Source organism: Toxotes jaculatrix, chromosome 15, assembly GCF_017976425.1.
Source record: "Toxotes jaculatrix isolate fToxJac2 chromosome 15, fToxJac2.pri, whole genome shotgun sequence".
In the NCBI taxonomy this organism is placed as follows: Eukaryota; Metazoa; Chordata; class Actinopteri; family Toxotidae; genus Toxotes; species Toxotes jaculatrix.
This window is the reverse complement of record NC_054408.1, coordinates 6,320,592-6,335,262: the sequence shown is the minus strand read 5'-3', so window position 1 is coordinate 6,335,262 and position 14,671 is coordinate 6,320,592. Positions and strand designations below refer to the sequence as shown.

The 14,671-nt window shown below is 39.8% G+C and overlaps 1 protein-coding gene across 4 annotated transcripts in view; it reads left to right on the top strand.

The window, feature by feature from the left end:
• usp9 (ubiquitin specific peptidase 9) overlaps positions 1–14,671 on the top strand; it is a 37,777-nt gene that overhangs the window by 4,474 nt on the left and 18,632 nt on the right. For 2 of the 4 annotated variants that reach the window (XM_041056672.1, XM_041056671.1), the window contains exons 2-18: positions 690–958; positions 2,915–3,060; positions 3,668–3,747; positions 4,471–4,583; positions 6,794–7,012; positions 8,061–8,176; positions 8,287–8,538; positions 8,680–8,815; positions 8,916–9,068; positions 9,675–9,779; positions 9,955–10,161; positions 10,271–10,407; positions 11,317–11,355; positions 12,849–12,982; positions 13,107–13,197; positions 13,959–14,072; positions 14,170–14,398. In XM_041056672.1, coding sequence (XP_040912606.1) covers positions 857–958; positions 2,915–3,060; positions 3,668–3,747; positions 4,471–4,583; positions 6,794–7,012; positions 8,061–8,176; positions 8,287–8,538; positions 8,680–8,815; positions 8,916–9,068; positions 9,675–9,779; positions 9,955–10,161; positions 10,271–10,407; positions 11,317–11,355; positions 12,849–12,982; positions 13,107–13,197; positions 13,959–14,072; positions 14,170–14,398 — 2,373 coding nt within the window. In that variant the 5' untranslated portion in view covers positions 690–856. The remainder of the gene's footprint in view (positions 1–689; positions 959–2,914; positions 3,061–3,667; positions 3,748–4,470; positions 4,584–6,793; positions 7,013–8,060; positions 8,177–8,286; positions 8,539–8,679; positions 8,816–8,915; positions 9,069–9,674; positions 9,780–9,954; positions 10,162–10,270; positions 10,408–11,316; positions 11,356–12,848; positions 12,983–13,106; positions 13,198–13,958; positions 14,073–14,169; positions 14,399–14,671) is intronic. The other 2 variants (XM_041056675.1, XM_041056674.1) reach the window with 1 other exon arrangement.

The window sequence follows — 14,671 nt, the reverse complement described above, 5'->3', positions numbered from 1 at the left end:
CAACAGAATTTCAGTGTTCAAATGAAAACACAGTATTGACGATATTGAGACGCCTCTTACCTCAAGGCATCTTATCCACTTTTGCAGCTGCTGTGACTAAAAAACATAGTGGGACACAAAAAGCAACAAGTTTGGGGCAGCATTATTATTGTAAGGCTAAAGGAACTGGTGGTGGCACCAGCCTCTGCAGTTTTATCTCCAGGTTGGCAAATTTACTTGGTTCCTGAAAGCGATGTAAGAATGTCTGTTAGCAATACCATTTGACCTTTGAAACTTGTCTGTGGTAATTAACAAAAGCATGCAGGTGTGGGAGACATACCTGGCATTGTAAATGTGAAATGATGCAGTTGCAAACTTTGTCAGGTGTAATTAAGATGCAATGAGTCAGGAACAAATGTTCGATTGGTACTGGATATTCTATATCTATACCAATATCAGCAATCCATGTCAGGCCTTCAAAGCCCAGCAGCAGCATCCTAATTCATAACACATCAAGTTGGTCACTGAAAACCGAACTTTTGTTAGCTCGTAAGGGAAAGTGGTTAACAGTTCGTAATGAGTTCATTTAGATGGTAATTTCTGCAGTCCAACGTTACAACCATCTGTTGTAACCTATTTTGCTTGTGTATTACAAGTATCTTAACCAGCCAGCTGATAATTCTGACCTTTACCCCTTTTCCTGGCTCCAGGTTATGCAATGGTCTCAGCGGCACATCCAGATCTCCAGGTGCTTGTGTCCCTCTCTCGTGTGTTCGGGCTCTCTTCCCGCTGCTCTACAGCTGAGGTGGCTGTGATTTCCCTCCTGGCCAGCGCTCCCTAAGAGGCCAAGATTGCCAAGATCTGCCCCGTGGCGAGCATGACGGCCACCACGCGTGGCTCTCCGGTGGGGGGCAATGACAGTCAGGGCCAGGGCCAGGCACCTGATGCTCAGAGCCAGCCCCCACTGCCACAGAACCAGGTCAGCATCATCTTTCTAGCTAATACTCAACTTGCACCCACCATTTTTGAACATTTTTGATCTTGTCTTCCTTTTGCTAACGCTTTCAACCAAATCTGTCTTTATTTTTTTTTATTTGTTTTAATTGACTGTGCTTTACAGTTCCTTTTCAGCAGCAGACACATGTAATTAAATTAATCTGTGAAGGGAGAAGGGACAGTGAGGTTTTTTTAACATCTCCCTTTTCGTTAGTTCAGACACTGCACCACAGTTTTTTTTAACAGATATTGCCCGTACCTAGCCACACACAGATGCCCAAGGGGGGACGAAAAGGGAGGGAGGAGGGAGCGGAAAAGAGGGAGAAAGAGAGTGAAGGCAAGGCATCAATGAACAGAGCCTCTTGAGTGATGGATAAAGTGTGTGTGTGTGTGTGTGTGTGTGTGTGTGTGTGTGTGTGTGTGTGTGTGTGTGTGTGTGTGTGTGTGTGTCTTTGAGCGTGTGCATGTGCAGGCCTGTGTTGGTTAGAGATGAGCTGTGGTAAGACGTGAGAGGCAAGCTGCCTATGTAGGTCAGCCAAGCAGAAGGAGCCTTCACCACACACCCCCACATTTCATATTTCTCTGTTATGCATCTCCTGTGACTATGTGTATCCCTCTTTTGCTCTCTCATACACAGCTGCTCACACCACCACTGATGTTCACACACACTCATTAGATAAGTAATGAGATAAAGAAGGGAATGAACACATTGGTGCTTAAGTACACATTCATAAATGCACATTGTTGCCTTTGCTTCTCCAACACTGTTTTTTTTCCCAAAGTTTCTGTTTGACAGCATCGTAACAGAGGTACACCCACATACTAACACATTTATACTTCTAAAACAACCATGTCATTCCTCACTTTGTGTTTCCTCTGGGTAGGTAGAGATGAAAAGAGCATTGCCCTGTATGCCCAATAGTATGAGAATGAGGATTTTCATGGCTTTGTTTATGAGCCTTTCAGGAGAGACACCTGTCTCTTTATACCTGCATGCATGTACACTTAGTGACTAGAACAATAGAAACCCTACCCCCATACAAGAAGTGAGCCTTGTCTTTTCATTGGCATATGTCACTATAGGAACAAGTGTATATAACCACAATAAAACTTTGCCTCTTTCTCTGCACCCACATTTCATGTCAACAAGTCAGTTCTGCCGGGATCTTTCACTGTTTAAAAAAATATTTCAACCAAAAATGAACATGCAGCAACTACACTGAAAAATGCATTTTGCAGTCTGCTTTGCTGTATATTTTGGGGGAATTTATATAAGAAAACAAAGTTATTAATGAAGTTTACCATCATTCTTTTGGGGATCTAGTGAGGCAGTCTGGTCTGTTGAGATTCTGGCACATTGAGACGTTTTTTTTTCTCTTCATTTATTTTTTCATAGACCAGTATCAACTACATAAAGTCAGGTCTAATTCTGATCCTTTTTCCGGGTACACCAATGATCAAAAATGCCCATTGTGCTCCATTAAAATGCTACAGTCACACAGCCCTGATAGCGAGTGACCACAGGAGCACACAAATTAAATAAACAGCAGCCTGGAGTGTAACAAGTGTGTATAATGAGCATTGCAGCTTAATGGAGGTCTCTAGGCTCACCATAAACTTACAGTTTTGTTTATGAACTGAATAAAAATTATTGTTATCAAAGCAATAAGTGAAGTATTACTTTTCTATTACTTTCCATTGTGGAGGCTTATCAGTTAAATTACATTTGGCAGGTGCAAACCTTTTTTCCCAACAATTCACTGCACACAGGATGTACAATATATATGACATTACTTCTTGAAATTACTTTTTAGGTACTTTTATCTTTGATACTTGGTCTGACATAGCTTTATGTCCTTTTTTTGTAGCATGATACATCCACAGAGAGCAGGAGGCATTGTCTGATTTTGATTGTCTGGTTTATTTATTTTTTTAACAGACATCATCTCCTAACTCATCTAATGAGAACTCTCCAGTGAGCCCTCCAGATGAGCAGAGCCAGGGGGAGGGGCCCCCTCAGCTGGAAGAGGAGGAGCCCGCTTTCCCTCACACTGACCTAGCCAAGCTGGATGACATGATCAACAGGTATTTTACTTGCATGCTAGGTCACCCCTAATTCAGTGGTCTGACTTACAAAAATTCAAAACTTTGCCTGGCGTTCCACATTGTTTTATTCCAGACCCCTCTTCTTTGTCTCTTTCCCTCTTCTTCTTCTTCTGTGTTCTCAAAATTTGTAAGAAGTTCCAAATTTTCACTGTAATATAAACATTATCAAAATTGGGCTGAAGCAGCTTCACTTTATTTGAGGGAGGGGCAGTCGGTTATGCAGCTGTGAGATTCATACATTTAGCACACACAAAATGCATGGCACATAAATACAACACTAAGGCCATAATACAAAGCACATAAATACACAATATAATACTAAGTTAAAAACATATTCAAATAACTACCTTTTCCTTCTACAGTTTAGAAGGAACACTGCAGAACATATAAAGGAGTGTTACAATCTGTTGGTTTTGGCTAGTTGAAGTCTGAGGAGGTTACCAGATGGTAGAAACTGAAACCGTTGATGTAAAGGATGGGAACAGTCAGACAGGATGGATCCTGCTTTCTTATAACTGTTTGTTGTAAAGATCTTGCAGAGTTGTTTTTTTTTTCCTTTTTATTCATGTGGTATTTCTTCTCCCAGGCCTCGTTGGGTTGTTCCAGTTTTGCCAAAAGGAGAGTTAGAAGTCCTCTTGGAAGCTGCTATAGACCTGAGTAAAAAAGGTAGGAATATACTAAATATTCTTTTGTGACTGATATAATTTGTCATTTAAATCCTGCTCATAATGCTTGTTTTAGTTTAATCGTGCTGTACAGTTTGTTAATCATCATAAATAAAATTGAAAGTGTAAAGAAAAGGGCAACAACTAAGGATGATTTTCTTTTTTAATTTGTTGAATATTTTATCAATTATTTGATTAATTGTTCAGACTATAGAATCTCAGAAAAGAGGAATATCCCACCACATGTTCCAAAGCCCACTGGGCTGTTTTCAAATAGCAGTGTTTGCTGGTCTATAATATCATAACTCATCAAACAAAAACATCTAATTTACAATTACATAGAACAGCCAGTAAATAAATTAAAAACATTTTTGTCAACAAATGACCTTCTTCACGTCAGCTTCTAAACTGTAGCTTTACCCTGTTTGTTCTGCTCAGACTGTTGAAAATTTTTCCTGAAATATTAAATGTTCTCTGAAATGACTAATAACCACTAGGGCTGGGTAATATGGACCAAAAATCATATCTCTGTATTTTTTAGCCTGAATGGCTATACACAGTTTTTATCTTGGTGTTTTCTACCAAGTGGACTTGGCGTGTGCATACCTCTCTGATGGTTGCAGACAAGTCTGCGTTTTGGCTTTGTACAAATGTATGTCTTTCGTCTCACATTATAGCACATTTTATTTGAATGCTGTTGAATGAGGGATGTCTTTCCTTGCAGGACTGGATGTGAAGTGTGAGGCATGTCAGAGGTTTTTCCGAGATGGTTTGACCATCTCCTTCACAAAGATCCTGACGGACGAGGCAGTCAGTGGCTGGAAGTTTGAGATTCATGTGAGTCTTTTTTGTTGTATATTTTGGTACATAAACCGCTAACTTCTTTAAGCCAAGGCATCCAATTTAACAGTCCACTCCCCTGGGTTTTTGACGAAGCGTGTAATGTTTCCTAGTACATACATCAACTCATTGATGATCTCTTCAGGTTCCATGAAGTGAAGTGTGGCTAGTATATGTTACACATAAAAGCTCAGTTTTATAGGTAAAGCCTGTCTTGTTAAAGGATAACAGTCTTTGGAATTTGACCCTGCTTTTAGTTCTTACAGAGCACAACTACTAGTCTGTGCTGTTTTAAATACAGGGGATCAAAGTTGTTATGAAAGGTTGACAAAAATCTATATTATTGTCTGGTGGCATGAGTCAGCATAGTTAGCTTTATTTATTGTTTGACAACTTTGGCCTTATCTCATTGTATACAGTGTTCAGACTGGGATCTTGCCTGTAAGTTGGGTTTTCTGTTTAGTTTCTGTAGAGCTCAGTGAAAGAGGCAACGGCAACAGTAATCAATGATCTTTTTGTTGGAAGTAGCTGAGGCTGGCTTGTTGTGCTGTATTAGGGACATTGATCCCTGGAACCTTTTCACGATAAACCAGCGAGACAGACAAAGAAGTGATGGCGCAAAATGTCTTTGTTAACCAGTCACCTTTGCTTAAAATAATGTTGAGTTTACATTTTTACCAGTTCTTATTTTAGTGCATTACAATTGATTGTAGCAAACTGGTTAAAATCTGGTGGTCAAAGTTCAAGATTACCGTGACCTCACAAAACTTTGGCCATAACCCAAGACGTAATGAGCTAATTATGACAAAATACATGTAATACCTTATGTTTCTGGGTTGTCCGTCCCTCAATCTCTCATTCTCATGAACACAGTATTCAGGATCGCCTTTAGAGAATTTCTTCAAATTTGCCACTAATTTTCATCGCCATAAGTAGATTTTGGTAGTTAAAGGTCAAGATCACTGTCAGCCCACAAACATGGTGGTTTTTGGCCATAGCTCAGAGTTAATACAGTAATTATTACATAATACCTTTAATACCTTTTTATTTAATTCCTTCAGTCTTAACTACATATCTTATATGAGTCTGGACAAACATGAATGTAAACTGTAACTTGACTAATTGGCGGAGGCATACGACCCCGAGGCGGTTAGAGTTGTTATTTGTTTCTCTGGAAATCTGAAGTTTTCATATCAAACATGCTGATGTGAGATGTCAGTAAAGGCACCAAAATGTGAGTCCTTTGAATAAAATGTGAGACTTGACAGGTAGTCTATTTTAGGAGTTGAGTCTGTGGCACCTGCTCTATCAAGCCTTGCTTGACTGCAGGGTAACTGGGCAGAAGCCATAAATAATATAGTATTTCTCATATTTCCAGGTAAAGTGTATTCATGTAATAGTATCAGTTATGGTATTCAGCTGTTAGCAACACAAATAACAAAAACAAGCTACAAATAATATTTTTAAGCAAAATGATTGAATCAGATTCAGCTTGAATGTTTAAAGTCATGGCATAGGGCAGCCCCCTTTTATATTTTATCAGATAGCTCTTTTGCATTATCTGTCATTGTAACATATTTTCAGCTGAGCTTCTATTTTTACCCAACATGCTTTTAACACTCTGGGCCTGAGAAATAAACTTCAGAGCTACAGAAGAATAGAGTATCTACTGTTCTAGCAAGACCACTCTAACTTACTTTGCGTACTCTTGGTTTGATGGTAGCAGTTTTCTACATTCAACATAGCAGCCACCTCTTCAGTTCCACATTTGTCAGGTGTTTAGGTTGGCGTTGACGCAATGTTCTTCATTTGAAACTTGTCAAGAAACAGCGGTTCTGCAATCCTTTTCAACGGAAGCAAGTACAAGTATACTATATGTGTACTGTTCTGTACGGTGGGTGTTAGGGTTTCACTGTAATACAGTGAAAATTAGATGATATTCAGCTTTATTTTATAAACCTCTCTGTAAAAAGTCAAAATATACTTTGACCACCCAGGCTTTGCCTTTGTGGGTAAAACACTGCATCTTCAGGTCATAATACAAGGTTCTTGTCATTAAACCAGAAGTGTTTCACAGTTTTGCTGAGGGAGGGCATTTTCCAGTTGGCCTTGGAATTCTTTGTCCTCCTCTTTGTGTCTCTGTCTCTCTCATTATCTAATATTTAATATGTCACTTTTTTTTCCTACCCAAAAACCTGCCTTCACAGAGGTGTATCATCAATAACACACACCGCTTGGTGGAGTTGTGTGTGGCCAAGCTCTCTCAGGACTGGTTCCCTCTACTGGAGCTGCTGGCCATGGCCACCAACCCTCACTGCAAGTTCCACATCTACAATGGCACACGGCCCTCTGAGACCGTCCCTGCTGGAGCACAGCTGGCTGACGATGAGCTCTTCGCCCGACCACCGGACCCACGATCTCCTAAGGTGACTCACTGCAACAGTTAACCAACCATGAAAACTGTACCCTTGAAATAATGTTCGTGTTTTTTTTTTTGTTTTTTTTTTTGGTTAATTAGATTTTTTTTCCTCCTCATTTTATCAAATGATAAATATAAAATGCAGAGAGTAATTTCCCCAGGAGGGATCAATAAAGTAATTAAAATTAAAACATTAAATTAAAAAACCTGCCAGACATGAGTGTTTTTCTCAAAACTGATCTTATTGCCTTTTCTCGCACGTTCTGTGATCAGATAACTGTCTGAAATGCACTTTTAATAGTCTAGATTGTGCGTGATATTACTTCACAAATTTATTTGTGTTATATGATAAATATTTAGGCGTGTGGAAAAACATCTTGTCAGGAAGAATCATGCAGAAAACAGACTGTTTTCTTCCTCCAGAGGAACGCCAGCCTGTCTTTCTTCCTCGTAGACCAAATCCATAGAGTGCCATTTTAGTCTTACCCTGAGGGCCCTTGTGAGACAAACACAGTCCCTCTGAAGAGGAGCCTGATAATGAAAAATATGGAATTCACAGTCCATAAGACACTTAGTGCTTGTGTCAGAAAGGAGATTGTATAAAAGAGAAGGTGGATACACCAGAGAATAGGAATTTTACAGTAAAAGAGTGATGAATACAGCGTGGGCATGGGGTCAGTATGAACAGTACTGCAGCAGTGCTTGCCTGTCTGCCTCTGTTGGCAGGTGGCCCAGGACTACTTAGGGTTCCACTGTGCAAACTATTAAGTCCGATTTTGCTGCTTTGTCTGTTTTTTTTTTTTGTTTTTTTTTAAAGGTTAACATCCAGTCAGTCATTCCTTAAATATTTAATTGCAGTTAAATTCAGCTCTTTTTGTAAGCTTTACATTGTTTATTGACTAATAAAGACCAGTTGCATTTTTGGTTTAGTAAAGGTGTTTAAAATCTGTCCTCATGGCCTGGAATCTCATTTTCAGATTACACACAAATGGGGAAACAAACTTCAAAATCTGTTAACTTATTTGATCTTTTTCTCCCTTGTTTCCAATTCACAGGGCTGGTTGGTCGACTTAATAAACAAATTTGGCACGTTAAACGGGTTTCAAATGTTGCACGATCGCTTCATGAGCGGCCAAGCACTGAACGTCCAGATCATCGCTGCACTTATCAAGTGAGACTGTTGTTTTATGAAATTGCACCATATTCAACACTACGTCAATGGGCTTGCATTAACATTTTAAGTGTTTTTGTTGGCTGATTTTTGTGTTCCCTCCGTTACAGGCCTTTTGGCCAGTGTTACGAGTTCCTCACATTGCACACAGTAAAGAAGTACTTCCTTCCAGTCATCGAGATGGTTCCCCAGTTTCTAGAGAATCTCACAGATGAGGAGCTGAAGAAAGAGGCCAAGAATGAAGCCAAAAACGATGCACTGTCCATGATAATCAAGTCTCTGAAGAATCTGGCTTCTCGTGTACCAGGGCAGGAGGAGACCGTGAAAAATTTAGAGATTTTTAGGTTAAAAATGATTCTTAGGTGAGTCCAAAAAAAGCCATGTCTTTATGTAAATCCTTTTCATCAGATCGAGGTTTTTCATCAAATTTGAGTGCAGATATTGTCTTACACATTTACCGTGACTTGATGTTAATATAATAAACCCTCAATCTTTATCACCAGGTTATTGCAAATTTCTTCTTTTAACGGCAAAATGAATGCACTAAATGAAGTTAACAAGGTGATCTCCAGTGTGTCCTACTACACTCATCGGCATAACCCTGAGGAGGAGGAATGGCTGACTGCAGAGCGCATGGCGGTAAACTCACCTCACCCCTTTGCTTTTGTACTTGGCATCAAAAGGCTCCCTTATCTCTAAAATCCACTTCTCCTTTCTGTGTCACTTCATACTACCCCAGGAGTGGATCCAGCAGAACCACATCCTGTCCATTGTGCTCAGGGACAGTTTGCACCAGCCGCAGTATGTCGAGAAACTGGAGAAGATCCTTCGCTTCGTTATCAAAGAAAAAGCTCTTACAATGCAGGATCTGGACAACATCTGGGCTGCACAGGTACACAGCAGCTGACAATAGATTTAGAATTATTCGAACAATGAATTTGATTGGTTTGCAAAGTGACAAATGATTTGTTGTACACTGTCGGGACAATATGATAAATGAAAATGGCATGGAGTTACTTAGTTGATGTTGTATGAGTTGGACTGACGTAAGAGCACCCACTAAACACCCACATGGTTGTGTGGTCAGTTTTTTCAATATTACCACAGTTTTTATAGTAGTAAGTAACAAACTTTCCAACAAATTAATCAGTGATGTTTCCTTGTTTCCAGGTATGCTTTGAGATCACTAGTTGACAGTACAAGTTGTGCCTGCATGTTGTGAGCACGACACACACAGCTGTGAATCTGGCTCTGGTCACACCTAGAGCAGAAACAGAGTAGGGTTATCTCCTTACCTACATGGTACAAGTCAGGGCTCACTGTCCTCTTACTGAAACACAACTGCAGTTGAGTATTGCAAACAAAAAGTTGGCTGTTAATCGCTGGTTGTCTACTTTGCAGTTGCAGCATATCCCTGATACAGCTGAGAAGTCTGTGGTGAATATTAGAAGTATTTTGTTTACCCAACAGTTGGGTTGTTGTCTCTGTACATCTGCAGGCTGGTAAGCATGAGGCCATTGTGAAGAATGTCCATGACCTCCTGGCCAAGCTGGCATGGGACTTCTCACCTGAGCAGCTTGATCATCTCTTTGACTGTTTCAAGGTGAGTGAGAGCAGTATTAATCAGTCACAGATTATCAAGACATTTTGTCTACACTATACTGAATCTTTCCATTCGGCTCTGGCTTAATGACATTGCAACTGAACTTTTAGAGCACAACAACATACTGTTGTACCTACTACCATAACCTCTGGACTTGGTTCTTCGTCTTGTGCAGGCAAGCTGGACCAATGCCAGCAAGAAGCAGCGTGAAAAACTGCTGGAACTTATCCGGCGCTTGGCTGAGGATGATAAGGATGGTGTTATGGCCCACAAGGTCCTCAACCTGCTGTGGAACCTGGCACACAGCGATGATGTTCCTGTAGACATCATGGACCAGGCTCTTAGTGCTCACATCAAGATATTGGATTACAGTTGCTCACAGGTACATGTTCGGGTGTTAGTGAATATTTAAAATGGAAGTGATGTGCACAATAACAGACAGAGAGCTTATTAAACTCCAAATACTGATGATGTTTCATTTTCACACACAGGACAGAGACACACAGAAAATCCAGTGGATAGATCGCTTCATAGAGGAACTGCGAACCAATGACAAATGGGTGATCCCTGCCCTGAAACAAATCAGAGAAATCTGTAGCCTGTTTGGAGAAGCTCCTCAAAACCTTAGGTAAGGTCATGGTAGAAATCAATTGGTTGGCAATTATGAAGCATTTATTTTGTTTTGTTTTAAAGTGTTTTATTGTAAATTATTAACACTTATTTGCACGTAAAGCATGGACACCCATAAAAAAAACACAACAAGACCCCTGGCATTTTATCACATTTGCATTCTTGCCTCACAAGAGCCGAGGCATGTCAACTCTTATGCTTAGTGACCAGCACAGTAAGTTCCAAGAAGTTTAGTGTCATACCATTACAAAATAACATCCAAAAATTTCCCCTGCGAATTGTCCCAGTGCACTAATTGACCATCAGTGCTACCTTACAGGGCTGGGCAGAACACCACAAATTCTTCTTCTTACTGATAATAAAAAATCACCCACTAAACCAAGCTTTGATCCCAATTACCAGACTTGAACTGTTTTGGTATGTCCTAAAAGCATGTCCCACTGTGTGTGGTCATGAGACATCCCCTTAAACCAATTATCACATGTGGTTAGGATGGTTTGGGGCAGGGGATGCTCATTTTCTTTTGAGTGAGCTGAAAGGTGCACTTACTTTGTTTGCTTTGTTGTACTATAACAAAGCAAACAGTAACTGCAGTTGAAAGAAGGTGCTGGACTATGTTGATAGACTCTGGTCCAATCTTAACCAATCTTCAACTGATCTTCAGCCCTCATTACTTTTATTATTGGCACCTGTGCTAAGAAGCAAGAGAAACTTTGAGCAGGGTCTCAAACCGTGAAAATAAAAGCATTACTTAAACATTAACATGGAGAGCTGTGAAATTATTGTGAGAATGATTAGATTAGATCACATTGTTCAACATTAATCGTAAACTGTTTTGATTTGAAGTAGTGTTTTTTTTAATAGTCACTGTAGAAAATATGTAGTATACATGCCTGTTGTTTTTCAGAAAGAAAATGCCAATTAACATACAAACGAACTTAGTGGGGTAAGTTGAGTGCTAATTCCAGGGTTCTACCTATTTCTGTGTTACGTCGAGTCTAACTTTCTCTTTGACATGTTTATGATATATATTGTATAAAAATGTAAATCTTTGCCATGAATCCGCTTAAGCAATTCTTTCTTGGGTTTCATCTCAAATGACTGATTCCTCATTCAGACCCCTGCTCAAAGTCCTGCACATGTGTAGTTCAGTCAAGCAAGAGACAAGACTTAGTCAAGATACTTTTGTTATTAACGTGTAAGCATGTAGCTCTAAATTTTGGGATGGTTCAGTGGAACATAAAATTATACTTTCCTTAGTCTTGCTGTTGGAGACTTTGGCAACCCAGAATGCAAGTGTTCGCGTCGAACTTAGGCTTAATAAATTGAAAATGGAGCCTAAAGAGAAACGTAGATGATACTGTAGCTCACTAGGACTAAAAACTCAATCAAGAATCATGTAATATGGTATAGTAAATATAGCAAAAGCCTCAGAAGATAGTCACTCAGTCATTATTCTGATATTAGTTTTTTTTATGTCATTTGATTTCATTAAGTAGTATAATTAGAAATTAGAGATGCAGTGTATGTTGAGAAGTATATACACACACACACATACATATATATATCTGATGTGTGTGTATGTGTATATGTATATATATATATATATACATACACACACACACACACATCACAGATTTAGGTTAGATAAAATCAAGTGCATGATTTCTCTAGAGGCACTTGGTGGGCGTTTCTGTGCAGTTCTGAACAGAAGCCATAGTGCAAACACAGAATAGTCCTTTAAACTAGCCAGTTACACAACTAAATAAAAGGTCCTTTGAGATGGAGCCCCATTCTTCCTGATGCCAGTTCCTTTCAGCTCAAATCATTCAATGCAAAATATCAGGGGTATTTCATGCCTTTGACCCACTTACACAAATATGCATTTAAATTTTTGATTTGAGAAATGTAACATCTCTAGAATGTGTTAGTAGTTGTACTATTCAGCATACTGTAGCCATTAGAAAACAGCAGTCTGCAGTATTTTAATAAATGTGAGCCAGCTTTTGTTATTTATTTATTTATTTATTCTTTTGATAAAATTGTCATTGGTAATTTGAAATATTTTTTTGTGTTTCAGTGTGGTGGCTATCAAAATTGAATGAGTCTTATTTGGTTCTTGAGTTTGGTTTTCAAAGACAAAAACATTATGTGGAAACAAGGCAGGAAATGTCCTTTATTGATATGACTTCTTCTGCTGGTTATTCTATGACATGCACACACACACACACAAAATGCACCAAAAGCTGCTTTCTTTATGTCCCTGATAGAAACAAATGAGAAATCAGTCATGCTATGTTTTCTTAATCAGAAATTGTGTTACTGAAGGTATTTACCATCCGCTTCATTCACACTGTTTTTGTTGTCTTCTGCTTCTTCACTTTATATCTGTTTTTGTCCCCCTTACATCCACCACTCCTCCTGCTGTTCTCTCTTCAGTCAAACCCAGAGAAGTCCTCATGTGTTTTACCGCCATGACCTGATCAACCAGCTGCAGCATAACCATGCTCTTGTGACCCTGGTGGCTGAGAACCTCTCAGCCTACATGGAGACCATGAGGCAGTTCTCTAAAGGTACTTTGTTGGGGTCAGACATGGCACTCTGTGCGAGTCAGACATTTCATTTTCATAGATATAGCAGCTGGATCAGGAATGTGCACTGTCTACAGTCTAACTGGTCGTATGTGTGCTTTTACAGAAGAACAAGCTGAGTTTGACCCCCAGACAGTCAGGCCAGGAAGCCGCTACAGCCATGTGCAGGAAGTACAGGAACGACTCAACTTCCTGAGGTACAACTTAACCATAACCATCTCACGCTCAAATATATCCAGTCAGCTAGGGTGTTATAATTTCACAAACGCTGACACTACAGCTAAGAATAGAAAAACGGAAATGTTAAATCCTTCAGTACCAGGCATATTCTGCCTTAGAAATTGCTGCATTTTGTGGTAAGTGTATGAAGAATCTCTCATAGTGTGTCAGCTCAGATCAGCTGTATTAATTTGTCAGTAGGTTGCAACTATAACTATTGTATTCATTCAAAGACAAATTTCGTAAATTATTGAAAACTTGCCCTCTTTCACTAGTAGCACAGGTATTATTGGAAAAAGGTGTAAGCTGAAATGTCAGTGTTAAATTATTATATATATATATTTTTTTTAAACTGCACTGTTGGTTTTCATCTGTTTTGGTTTTACAACTTCATTCCAAATTCCGGGACAATTTTTATGCATCTTGATAAAGTGAGGAAGGTACAGCACCGGGCCTCAAGAGTGATGACTGTAATATCGGCCTTATATGTTCAGTCACGCACAGCGCATAAGAGCTACACAGTGCATCCCCACACTTTTCTGGTGGCCACTAAGCTGCTTCGTTGAGGTACCTTGTTCAAGGACAAATGTGGATCATTAGGGAGGAGCAAGTGTCCATCAGCAGCTACAGTGCAAGTCTGGGACCAACTCTGTGACCTTCACAAGCACGTAACCTTCAGGCAGCCAGTGTCCCCTATTGATTTTCATTCTCTTGTGTTTTTTTTTTTTTTTTTTGTCAGATTCCTGCTAAAGGATGGCCAGTTGTGGCTATGTGCCCCTCAGGCCAAGCAGATCTGGAAGTGTCTGGCCGAGAATGCAGTGTTTCTCTGTGACCGTGAGGCCTGCTTCAAATGGTACTGTTCGATTTTATCTGAGTTAATTCCCTTACCTTTGTTATTCTGTAGACTTGTCTGGTCTCAATGCTGTGTCAACTTTCCTGCCACCCTATAGGTACTCCAAACTGATGGGTGATGAGCCAGACCTGGACCCGGATATCAATAAGGACTTCTTTGAAAACAACGTTCTGCAGCTGGACCCATCTCTGCTGACGGAGAATGGCATGAAGTGCTTTGAGAGGTTCTTCAAGGCTGTCAACTGCAGGGAGGGCAAGCTGGTAGCAAAGCGCAGAGCCTACATGATGGATGACCTGGAACTAATAGGCTTGGACTACCTCTGGAGGGTGAGGAGATTTGTTGCAACAAACGCTCAAAAGCAGATGTTTTTGTTTATTGGGGAGGGAGTCAGATTTAGAGCCTTTTTTCTTTCCTTTCCAAAATAGAATACCTTTAAAGACTGGAAATGAAATCTCCATTTAGTCACATGGAAAGTTCCTGGTTAGATCATTTTTTTAAGCTGGTGTGTATTGCAGACAGGGAGAGAAACTCACTGTTGGAAAACACATTGGTCGTAAGTGTCAGTTGTAGTTCAGACTGTATCCCCGGTTGCACTGTGT